The sequence below is a fragment of the Hibiscus syriacus genome, unplaced genomic scaffold, assembly GCF_006381635.1.
Source record: "Hibiscus syriacus cultivar Baekdansim isolate YM2019G1 unplaced genomic scaffold, ASM638163v2 tig00111273_pilon, whole genome shotgun sequence".
Taxonomy (NCBI): Eukaryota; Viridiplantae; Streptophyta; class Magnoliopsida; order Malvales; family Malvaceae; genus Hibiscus; species Hibiscus syriacus.
Genome location: NW_024063040.1, coordinates 865,438 through 878,077, shown reverse-complemented (window position 1 = coordinate 878,077; position 12,640 = coordinate 865,438). Strand labels below are relative to the sequence as shown.

Below are 12,640 nucleotides of genomic sequence, written 5' to 3'. Positions count from 1 at the left end.
ATAACATCTTCTGGAAGTGTTCTTTGAGTTATCTGATCTGGTTGGACAGAACATAGCATCTTCTGGAAGTGTTCTTTGAGTTATCTGATCTGGTTGATCAGAACATAGCATCTTCTGGAAGTGTTCTTTAAGTCATCTGATCTGGTTGGACAGAACATAGCATCTTCTGGAAGTGTTCTTTGAGTCATCTGATCTGGTTGGACAGAACATAGCATCTTCTGGAAGTGTTCTTTGAGTTATCTGATCTGATTGGACAAAATCAAGTATTGAATTTAAAAGATAAATTTGCCAATAACATCTTCTGGAAGTGTTCTTTGAGTTATCTGATCTGATTGGACAAAATCAAGTATTGAATTTAAAAGATAAATTCGCCAATAACATCTTATGGAAGTGTTCTTTGAGTTATCTTTTACTAGAAGAAGTGCATCAGCAGCCTTAGTCATTTGAGCAGCACATATAAATTTATCAATTTTACTTGATGAGTTTGGACCACATTTCTACATGGCTATTGAAGCTTCAGCCTTTGAGAATCCCATTTTTGTCAAGTAAACAGTTTTTCTCCTCATCAGAATCAGAATTCAAGATTTTTTGGTATTAGAAGAACTATCGATATCTGTGAAATCATCTTGAAAGGCCATTTCATAATCAGATGAGCTGTTATCAGAATCAACATGTTGCTTGAATGCAAGTTTTTCAAGAGCCTACACAATTGAGTTTTATTCTCAAGAAATTTTTGTGACATTATATCTACCTCTACATTTGTCAAAGAGGATAGATTCTCTGATTTGAAGAAGAAAGATTTATTGGGTTTCTACAACTGAAGAAATATTCAATTCACTCATCTGAAATCAAATAACTTAACATTCATGCATCATATTTTAGGTGTTTACAAAAATAGGTGCATTTTCATTCATTTTCATCTATGTTGAATTTTTTAACAGGAATTTTAAAGATTTTAGCAAAGACTTGAATTCATCAAACTGATGGATCATCATGAATTCATCAAATTGATGGATCATCATTTCCAGAGGAAGAGTTCATAATGAGAAGAACGTCATCTGAAAAAGGAAGAAGAAGTCATAATGAGAAGAACTTGTTCACCTTTTGCTTGAATTCATCATTGATGGATCATTCTTTTCCAGAGAAAGTTCATAATGAGAGAACTCATCTGAAGAAGGAAAGAAGAATTCATAATGAGAAGAACTTGTTCAACCTTTTGCTTGAATTCATCACTTGATGGATCATTCTTTTCCAGAGAAAGTTCATAATGAGAAGAACTCATCTGAAGAAGGAAGAAGAAGTTCATAATGAGAAGAACTTGTTTAACCTTTTGCTTGAATTCATCAAATTGATGGATCATCATTTCCAGAGAAAGAGTTCATAATGAAAAGAACTCGTCATCTGAAGAAGGAAGAAGAAGTTCATAATGAGAAGAACTTGTTCAATCTTTTGCTTGAATTCTTCATTTGATGGAACATCATCCCCAGCAGAAAGTTCATAATGAGAAGAACTCATCTGGAGAAAAAGAAGAATTTATTCAATATCTCCATAATGATCAAAGTAAAGTCAAATGGATAAAAAATTTTATTATCTTTTCATCTTTGCCCTATTCTTGTTAACACAAGAATGAGCAAAGAGGGGCAGCTGAAGATACTTTTTTATCCATATATTATTATTATTATTATTAATATTATTATCATTATTATTATTATTATTATTATATTTTATTATTATATTATTATTTTATTATTAATATATTAAATACATATAAATTACAAACCAATTACAATTCAACCGGCCCAGTTACAAACCAACTGAAACCGGTCCAAATCCAATCAGAAACCCTAAATATTTGGGTTTTCAGTTAGGGTTCCCTAACCCTAATCCCAGCGCCTCATCATCACAGCGTTGGAGAGAGATCCAACGGCCCATACTCATCCAGCACAAACCCTAGGGTATGATACCCTAGGGCCACGCGGCCGCCGCTGCTGCTGCTTCCAGAAGACTCCGCCGCTGCCACGTCCAAACCGAGGACTCCAGAAGATAGAATACCAGCCGTCCACGCCATGGCTACTCAGTGAGTCACCACTGGTAGTCCGGTGACTCACGAGAGTCCTCTTCGGACCGGTCTGAGACGAACACGGTGGTGGCTATAAAAGCCACCACCCCACCTGCGAAAACAAGACACGGAGGGACAGAAGGACAGAGACAGAACCAAAAGAAAAAAAAAAGGAAAATAGAGAGAGATATAAAACTACCAACGATCTCAGTCAGCATCAACCACAGCAAGGAAAAAGAGAGAAGAGAGACAAAAGCTTACCCTGTCATCGGAAAGCCCCAACCGTCACCGGATCTCACCAAAACTTCGAAAAGCCGAAGGTATTATTGTAGATTTGCTCCGATTAGGAGTCTTTTAATGAAAAAAAACATAGGAACCGTCATTAGGACGGTCCGATCTACATTTAGGATGAAAAATATTTTTTCCGGCCACCGGAAACGGTGGCCGGCGGCGGTGGCCGACGGCAGAAATCGCGGCGGCAGACGGCTGCCGGATTCCCTCCGGTGAGGGAATCTAGAGAGAGGCCAGAGAGAATTCTCTCTCTCTCTCTCTCTTTCTGCTGAAAGAAAAAAAAAAGGAAAAAATGAAATGGCTGGCCCTTCGGGCCAGCCGGTTTGGACATATATAGTCCTTCCCGAACGACGTCGTTTCGGGAAGGACTATACGCGTAATTATAAAAAAAATTTAATCCCTTCCGCAGTCCTTAGTACTTGTAAACTTTATATTTTAGTCACTAAATTGAATTTATAATATTTTTAATTTAGTCTTCGAATTTTAATTTTATTTATTTTAGTCATTCATATTAAAATAATATATTTAGGATAAATTACAGATTTAATCCATTAATTTTAATAAATAATATTTTAATCCTTAGTTTATATTTTTAATTTATTTGATTCTAATATCCAAATTTTAGATAATTTTATTTTAGTCACCAAATAAAGAAATAACATATTTAATCCCTATAATTTAGATTAATTATGAATTAGATTTTTAATTTTATTTTTTAGTTATTTTATATGTTTTCATTTTTTTTATTGTTTTTAAATATATTGTTTTAGTAATATTTGTATTTTTATTATATTATTAAATATTAAATATTTTTATAAATATATAATAAATAGTATTTTTTTAAATATTTATTTTTAATATCGAAGAAAAAGGACAGTCTTAATACAACTGGATGTCCTATTCTGATATTTTAAAATTAAAAAGTAAACAATATTATTAAAATTAATATTTATCAATATCAAAGAAAAGAGCTGTCTTAAGGCACCTAGAAGTTCTTTTCGGATATTTTTAAATAAATAAATATTTTTTATATAATTTTGAAATAATAGGATTATAAATTAAATATATTTTTGAATTTTTAAATTTTAATAAAAGAGACAATTTATAATTAAAAAGTACCAATTTTGGGCGTTGTAGGGGTGCTAATCCTTCCCTAAACGTAACCGACCACGAATCCCTTTTTATTATTAAAAAGAACGAATTTTTGGTTATAAAAACGCAGATCAGTTCATCTTTTAAATATGGTTTTCTTAAAAACTATTTTAAAAGATAATTTTAGGTATTCGACCTACCTGATCCAAAAGGCCGATGGCGACTCACAAATCATTTTCAAAATTATTTATTAACATTAATTTCCCCGCCAAAAAGTAAAAATTCGTGCCCGGACGAAAGCCGGTTACGACAGATGGCAAAACGTTTTCTTATAGAATCCACTAAATGGTTCCACCCAGCTAATTATCGGCGCCCCTGCATCCATCGAAACCATTTTTTTGCAGTCCCGTCCATTCGGAAAGATGCCATGGTTACCCGATGATGATCCTTCGTCCCATAAAAATCGAAGAAATCTTGCGCCTACGCTATCCATTCTTCAGGATCCTTACCAGTAAACATGGGAAGCTCAATATAGATGGGTTTCGGGGAAAAGGGAAATCTGTCATCGACCTCTTCTTTGATCCTTGCTTTTCCTCGAAGAGCCATTACCTCTCCTTTTCCTTCGTTCTCTGGGGAACGCCTCAACGACTGCCCCAGTTGACGAAGCACATCATGAAATTGCTTCTTGTTCGCTTGCTTCTGCTCTTCTGCTTGAGCTTTAATGGAGTTCAACAACTGCTCATGGTGAGCAGTGGTTTCTTGTAGACCTTTGATAGCTTCAGAATTGTTCCCCATGGTTCAGTGGGTTTTCTCTCAACGAAAGCACCAAATGTTGTGTACCTGTGAGAGAATTAGATAACAGAGAATGGAGTAGAGAATTTAGAAGCAGAAATAGAAGAGAGAGTAGATTTCACTCAAAAGTTTTCAGATCCCCTCCCAAAACACGCCGTCTCTTATTTATGCTAAATTCCTTCTAGTAAAGGAGAAAATCGGTCTTTTTGGTGCCATCTTCCTCATTCCTCGGCGCTCCCTCTGAGTAGTTACTGCTGACTCACCATCTCTTGCCTAGTCAGCTGCCTCGTTGGCTAATACTACATTCCCAACATAATGACCGAGTTTGAGTGATGATTTTTTAGTGAGAATTTTTAATAATATGGGTGATTACAATCATAATTTTTCTAAATTTATTGACCACAATGACATTCACCCTGTAAACGTAATTATTTGAACCTTAAACTTAAGGAGAGAGTAACACTGTTTTAACTGCTAAGGGATAGGGTTCGTGCAAGCCAAAATGATGACAGGGTGAATACTTTTTTTATGCATATGATAGTTTGATTTTCATTGAAGTTCGGAGGCCGGAGATATGAGACTAAAAGATATGTTGCGAGAGAGGTTTGCTGGGACAAAAAATAAACTTTAAGAAACCCATGGTGTATTTTACTACAAGTACAAATGAGGTGCACCGACAAAAGATTGTGAATATATATATATATTGGGGGTGGTCTGCGAAGAAGTTAATTCGGGTCACTACTAGGGCATGCCTCTGATTACTAGAGAAAAATAATACAAATGCATTCGGGTAATTATATGATTGAGTGGTGCAATGAATTCGAGGTTGGACAAATAATATGTAGAGAGGTTTTCATTAAATATGTAACCCAAGCATTCCAACTTATATAATCTCGTGATATTTAATCTAGATGGATTAATTAAAGAAATGGTTGTGCGAATTTCGCTGGGCGTTTGGAATGGCCGCATGGAGGAATTTGTGTTTTGCTAAACGAGCTAGGATAACCATTCAACTAGGGTCGGTGTATCACAGGTTAAACCAAGACATTTCAACCATGAGAGTCACTCTGACCAAGATAAAGATTAAGAAGCTCCCAAAGATTTTTTTTTGGCTGGTGTCTTGGACACGAACAGTCGCTTGCAGGCAAAGGGGTTAGGGCGGGGCAGGGCCGGCCCTATACATGTGGCAAATGGGCGACGATCCAAGGCAGCATGTAGGGACATCAGCATGTAGGGTCATCATTTTTTAGAAGACAAAGATGAACATCATGTACGTGCTACTGCAAGTTGATTTGGACAAAGAAAGGTGCTGTTGACTTTGGTTTTTGTAATCACCATTTTTACCTTGATCCAATTGGTTCCCTGCTCCAATTAGCACCTACCAGCAGCTTCACATTCCAGCAGCTTCACATTCTAGCAGCTTCCACCGACGACAGCTGGTTTCTCGCTCCACACAGCAGCTGACAGCAACCCAACTCCACCAGTTGTCCCTCCACGTCCCTGCTACAGCTCACCACCAAACAAACAATAATCATTATTTTTGTTTTAAGCATGTAATATGGGTTATAAAAACCCAACAAAATAGGAGAATAACGCTCTCCTCATCTATCCCCGATCGAGCAGCAATATATACAAAGGATTGGAAATAAAAACACAACCAATGTTGATTTCATTTTTTTCTTGTATTTTTCAGCTTTACATATTATTATATATATATATTTAAATCAAACAGCATGTTAACTAAATAAAACAAAAAAGAGAAGAGTTTGAAACTTTGGGTGTTCTGCATGTGAAATAAGGAGGAAGAAGATGAGTTTTAAGTTTATAAAACTTTTGGGTAAACCATGCGTCAGGTCTCCAGTTTCTAGGAGCTTCTTGCTTTGTTCACATATTTTATGGATTAACCATCAAATGGCACCCGTAATTTCAGCGCTTTTTTTAGTTTTAGTCACTAATTTAGGGGTTAATTATCCTTAGGCCCTCAAAATTTAAGCATCTATTTACATCCTGGTCACTAAATCAGGGTCAAATTACATATAGCCCACTAAACTTTTACCTTATCTTTATATTATAGTCACTTAAAATATGAAAAATCCCTAAATAGTCCCTAATATTTAGATACATATTTACACTTTAGTTCCTGATTTTTTTATTTCGAAATTAGTTGCTATATTTTTATTTTCTTTCATTTTGATATCTATGCTTTATTTTATTATATTTTAGTCATTTTAATTCTATCTTTTAATCTTCTGAGCTATTTTATTTTTGGGCATTATATTCGATATCTTTAATTTCATTACTTTAATTTTCTATTTTTTCTTTACATTTTTCAATACTTTAATTCTAGTTCTTTAACTATTTCGTTTTATTTTGTGTTTAGTTTATTTTAGTCATATTAATATATGTATATATATATATATATATGAAAGATTAATAAGTATTATTTAACTAATTTCACAAATTAATTAAATGATAATATTTATTTATTTTTAAATATTAAGAAAGGGCAGTCTTAAAGTAACTAGACGTCCTATTCTGGTACTTTAAAAAGAAATAAATATTCAACTTATAAAAATATATATATTTACTTCATTATTTTTAGAAAAATTATTATATTCTTATTAATTTATTTATTAATATTAAAAAAAGACAGTCTTAAAGAAACTAGTTGTCATTTTCTAATATTTTTAAATAAATAAATACTTTATTTATAATTTATTAAAACTATTTTAATATTTTTTCCTTATTATCCAATTGAATATGAAAAGATCATAAATTAAATTTATATTCGAATTCTTAAATTCTATTATTAGATACAATTTATAATCGACAGGGACCAATTTTGGGCGTTGTAGGGTGCTAATCCTTCCCCAAACGTAATCGACCACGAATCCCTTTTTATTATTAAAAAAACAAATTTTTGGTTAAACACGCACTAGTTTCTCTTTTAAAATGATATTTTCTTAAAAACTATTTTAAAAGATGATTTTTATGTATTCGACCTACCTAACCCAAAAGGCTGATGGTGACTTCAAACATTTCCTTAAAAACCCATTTATTTATCCACATCACTTTTTCCGCCAAGTAAAATTTCGTGTCCGGGCGAAAACCGGTTACAACAGTTTTGTTGGTAATTATTTGGTTCACCGTTCAACTCGACATCAGCTGAGTCAAACCCTTGTTCAATTCCCCCACTTGTTCTTTTCTCACCACTTAATTGCATTAGAAAATCAGGGAATGAAGTGTTGAGTGAAGGAAGCTCTGAAATTGCTTGAAAATGGGTAAACCCATTTGGCTTTCCAAAATAAAGGCATCTGGCACATGTATTGGTAATTATTTGTATTCGCTCATTACACCAAATGGGTTTCCTTATTCTCCAGGTAAAATCTCATAGCTGCTTTGGCTTTATTTTGGATTCGCTCTTTAAAAACCCGTTATGTGTATCTATTATTTCTCTATAGTTGGAATTTGGGTTTCTGGTTTTGCATTTTCCCTATTTTCTTTTGTTTGTACTTTCTTTATGTATGGGTTTCGGTTATTTTTGTTATTTCTTTCGAGTCTGATAATGGGTATCTCTCGGTTTTACAAGTTGTTCGGGCTAAATTTTTAGGGTACCTATTAGATGATGGATCGCCAAGGCAAAGAGGAAAATCAGACTTGTCTGTTTTTAAGAATTTTGTCGAAGATTGCCTTGATTATGAACCCAAACCAGTTGAGAGACATGCGAAGTTGAAGCCATCGAGTTCAAATGATATTCAAGTTGATAAGTTTTCAGGTTTGCGTATAAGGTAAGGCCAAGTTCAAACACTTCAACTTACATTCCACTAATTCTTAAGTGGCAAGTGGCAAATAGCAAAGTCCTGATTATTACATTTTCTTCTGTTTGATAGGAAGCAATTGGTCAATCCTGCAGAACTCAGTGAGCGGTTGTCGGATATTCGATTTGTTCGACTATCAACTATAAAGTATGCAATTATACTCTTGCTTGTCAATTATGGTTTTATTGATATATATATATTTAAGTTCCTTCAAGTTTGGCTTACCTATATTTATTACTTGCTAGGGCATTGATAAAGCATTGCTATACATACACCTCATCAGGTAGATGACAATATATTTTTGGGCTCTTTGCAGGAATTTGTTGAAGGTAGGCACCCTTTACGATTGTTGGGCAACCATAAGAGTGTTGACTGAAAAGGGAACTCCAAATACTAGTTCAATCGGGCAGAGCTATTCCATATGGAAAATTGGGTGATTAGATGAAAATATTGATTCTCTTTTCTTGTTTGGTGATGCTTATGAGCAGAATTGTAAGGAGCTTAATCAATTCTTCCTTCGAAAATTCAAAAAAAAAATTAATGAAAGTTGGATGGTCTTCTCATTGCAGACGGTGCATAATCATCGATGGAAGGACATAAAATTATTATATCCCCCAGGGCATTAAAATTCATTGGACTGGCCCTGGGGCTTCAATGGACTGGAAACAAAGACTGGCCCAAGTACTAGGGAGATTCTTTCTAAATTTAAATGAAATTTAATTTATATATTTTGATAAAATTAAGATGATAAAACTCAAAACTTGGTTCATGCAACCTAAATGGTAAATAATTAATATAGATATGCATTCAAATTCTAATATCCGCAACATTTGTACAAGAAAAAACAAACCGTGTACACACGCACACACAAAGCCCTTATAATGGAACAAGCACATATCAATTCTGGTTTATGGATTTAAATTTTTAAGGGCGCTCCCCTAACAAGTGAATAAGCAAACCTGCTAATGGATGCCATTTTCCTAAAATTCTCAACTTTCCGCAATGGCAGCCACGGTTATCATGAGTCCAAATAAATGACTTCTGCATATATCGAGGCCCGCCGGAACCGAAGCAACTCCTTCATTAACTCCCATTCGCCTTCTTGTGAAGCAGGCTTAACAGTCAACTGCTCGAGCACGGGTGAATTCGATAGCAGGAACTTGATGAAATCCATTTCTGATTTAACACCTGAGATGCCAGACACTTTTACCATTCTCAGATGTGCAAACAATGAGCTCCAATGATCATCTTCCCAAAAGTTGGTGGATCTTTCTATGCAAGTTTGTTCCTCAGGTCGAGCCTACATAAAACATCAGACATTTCTAATCTGCTAAAACTGCTAATTGACCTCCGAAATCAATAACCATTACATGGATAACCTTTTTAGATTAACAGTGTTGGTAAAAACAATAATGTGATATAAAAACCGGAGATATTACTATTTACATCACCATAAGAACCTAAAAGATTAAAAAATATATATATAGAACTCACCAACATTTCCAGCTCTTGGAGATTCGGACAACTTCTTAGGAGACATAGAGCAGCAGTATTTTCCTCCAAATCATCAAAATCTATACGAATAGATAGATGATTCAGATCAACACATGGGTTAGGCAACCTGCTCGGCACATATCCCATAGCCAAATACTGGAGCAGAAAAAGGAAAAACAATATAAACTAGAATCTCCAATGGATATATTAGAGACTAAAGTGGCACAAGCACATTCTAGAGAACCCCGACAAGTATATCAGGATTCAATAACCAATTTACAGAAAAGAGAAACATGTAAAGCTGTTTCTTTAAACTTTATGTTTGCGGACTCCTATAAAAGGCTGTAAAAATGCATCTAAGCTTCCAAATGATAAAGAAAACAAGAAGATACTAGTGCTATACAATGATGTTAGATAAGTCATTACCTTCAAAAAGTAACTCTGAATCTCCAGCCTTCGAATATGAGGCAGATGAACAAAGAATCTGAGCAGTTTACTGGAATTATCTCGAGCATTGTTCTCATCATTGTCAATGTTTACATACAAACCAATGGAAACCAAAGCTAAATGGAATGTATTCAGAAAGCTAACATCATCAAAAATACCACCGATGTCAAAGAATTGCAGATTTGGTGCATCAATGATTAGATGAGTGACACCAGTAAAGTTCATCAATGTTAATCTCTCAAGAGAAGGGCAGCTCGAAATAAGCTTTTCGAACACATCTTGGGTAACTGTAACGTGCTGCAGATCAAGACTCCTCAAATTCTTGAAACCTTTGAATGTTAATGGTGGTTTTAGCAAACAATTAAACAGCTCCAAATGAATTAAATTCTGGCAACTAAATAAACAAGAAGGTGGCTTGTATCGCTGGCCCTTCCATATTTCAAGCACAAATTCCTTGATAGAGCTCCTTGATATACAAAGTATCCATCGATCAATGTCACTGACGCCTAAAAGATCTCGATGAGAAAGCTTGAACTTGTGTATTGGACCGTTGTGTAGTAAGAGTACATGGTCAATGATGTTTACAAGCTTGTCTTTTATGAAAGTTTGGTCTTGTGAAGAAACATTAAAACACTGATTATCGAACACAATACATGGTATTGTAGCCCATTTGTATCTCCACTTCCTCGACAGAACACTGCTCCTTACCGCATCCCTTATTGGCAAACGTGACAAAATTTGATCGATAACATGTCCCGGTAAGTTGCTGATCCAATCTAGCTCTGCATCTGTTTTGCTGGGCAACCTTGATGGCTCTCTTTGCTTCTTAAATACTCATAATGCACAAAACAAGCAAGTGAATGAAATAATACATATCAATTAACACCAATAAAGCATTGGAGTTCAACACGCACACATAAGTTATACAATCATAAGCAAATATATTGCAAAAGAAGTGGCCAAGAAAACAGATCAGTTTCCTCTGGAAAAATTGCACCTTTTCAAGTTATGTAGTTAGCCGTTGGAACAAACTAAACGACGAATCTCAATATTTTAAAGATGGCAAGTATGAAAAGGCAAGCATTTAGGAAGCACATTGTCTGAAATAATAGTAAATAACATTATAAAAGATAGTCCTTGCAAATCTTTAAAACATGGTAGAAATTTTCCAAATACTCTCTCTTATCTCCATTAGTTCTTATAGAACAGACTAGTTTCCTATCAATCTCATTGATGAATACAAAATTGGACCTTTTTCAAGTTATGTAGTTAGTCATTGGATCAAGTTAAACCTCAGAATCTCGATATTTCAAATATGGCAAATATGAAAAGGCCAGCATTTTGAAGCCCATTGTCTGGAATAACAGAACATACATCATAACAGATAGCCATTGCCAATCTTTGAACAAGGTAAAATTAGTCCTAATACCCACTTTATTTCCATTGTTTTAAGCTTAGATATATATATGCTACAAGCAAGATTGTTGGACGTTTCAAACAGGTAATGCCACCTACATGATTTCTCTGGTACAAACCCACTCCAACAACACTGTTGTTGTTTTATTTCGTTTACTTTTTAAGACAGGAAGAGAAATCCACTTGAAAATTTTCAAGCATTTTCACCCAATTAATGAAATGAAAAAGTGACTAACATATACTTACAATTACACTGCTCATTCTGTTTAATTGTTTGGGTGATTTCAAGTAATGGTTTTCAATTGCCCAAAAACAACGTTAAACCATCAAGGCCTTGCTTTCAACAAATATACCAGCCGAAATCTGAGATAGTTAAACAAAGAAATTTGACTGATATTGTTCAAATAGATATTCATAACAATAAAAATAAAAGTTCACGACTTTAAATAACTTTAGACTTCAAACAAGTGTTTCCAAAAGTAAATAACCCTTCTACTATGAAATGTCAATGAAATCAAGAGAAAAATCATTTAAAAGTTGAAGTACATTGAAGTAGGAAAAAAGGGATACTTTTGTTAATAGAATCTGGAAAAGAAATGGATAATGGGAAACCCAATGTGGGAGAAATGATTTCATCAGAGCTTGCATTGAAACAAATGTTGAGATTTAGTCGTCGTAATAAAAGGGGGGGGGCGCAAAGGGGAAGATTAGAGAGGGGATAAATAAGAATGGAAGAAGAAAGAAAAGTTATTTACCCGAAGAAGGGCCAGGGACGTCAGTATTTGGGGAAGAAGCTCCAAGTCGAAGCCTCGAAAGTCGACGAAAAACCAGTGGCAGTGGAGTGTGCGGCGTTAACTACTCTCGCGCGCGCAGCGAGAAGGAAAGAACCTTGAATCTCCTCAGATCTATGCGAGCTGCTCTCTGAACTATAACAATTCGATACGCCCAACTTTATTTGGGATGGTTTTGAGCAAATTCAATTGAAGGTTAAAATACAAATTTTATCACTGAACTTTCTTAGTATTTTGGTAATAATCCCTAAGGTTTAAATATATTCAATTTTATTATTGAACTCTTAAATTATACATATTTTGATCATTCTGTCATTACTTATGATCACCAGAATAATATCATCTTAAAAAATCTAAATTTAGACTATTAAAATTTTAAATTATTCATATTTTGATTACTTCATTGTTACCTATAGTATGATACACAATATCAAATAATA

General features: G+C 34.3%; 1 protein-coding gene across 3 annotated transcripts; it reads right to left on the bottom strand.

Annotated features, from left to right (window-relative positions):
* Positions 1-8,854: 8,854 nt before the first annotated feature.
* Positions 8,855-12,179, bottom strand: LOC120157592 (F-box/FBD/LRR-repeat protein At1g13570-like). Of its 3 annotated transcripts, XM_039168685.1 has the most exons (5): positions 12,165-12,179; positions 11,656-11,772; positions 9,973-10,815; positions 9,547-9,702; positions 8,855-9,352 (listed from the first exon to the last, which is right to left on the bottom strand). In XM_039168685.1, exons 2-5 carry the CDS (start codon positions 11,668-11,670, stop codon positions 9,071-9,073), a joined length of 1,296 nt encoding a protein of 431 aa, XP_039024616.1. In that variant the 5' UTR covers positions 11,671-11,772; positions 12,165-12,179; the 3' UTR covers positions 8,855-9,070. The 3 variants fall into 3 exon arrangements, with proteins under 3 accessions (XP_039024616.1, XP_039024615.1, XP_039024617.1); XM_039168684.1 differs by lacking the exon at positions 12,165-12,179 and having other exon boundaries at positions 9,973-10,818; positions 11,656-11,781; XM_039168686.1 differs by lacking the exon at positions 12,165-12,179 and having other exon boundaries at positions 11,656-11,781.
* Positions 12,180-12,640: the final 461 nt, after the last annotated feature.

Bases quoted from the DNA above. Each gene is read 5' to 3' on its own strand.
- LOC120157592 (XM_039168684.1), bottom strand. The intron at 9,703-9,972 runs GTAATGACTTAT...TTTCTGCTCCAG, and splicing joins TTCAGAGTTACTTTTTGAAG to TATTTGGCTATGGGATATGT. The intron at 9,353-9,546 runs GTGAGTTCTATA...TGTTTTATGTAG, and splicing joins TCCAAGAGCTGGAAATGTTG to GCTCGACCTGAGGAACAAAC.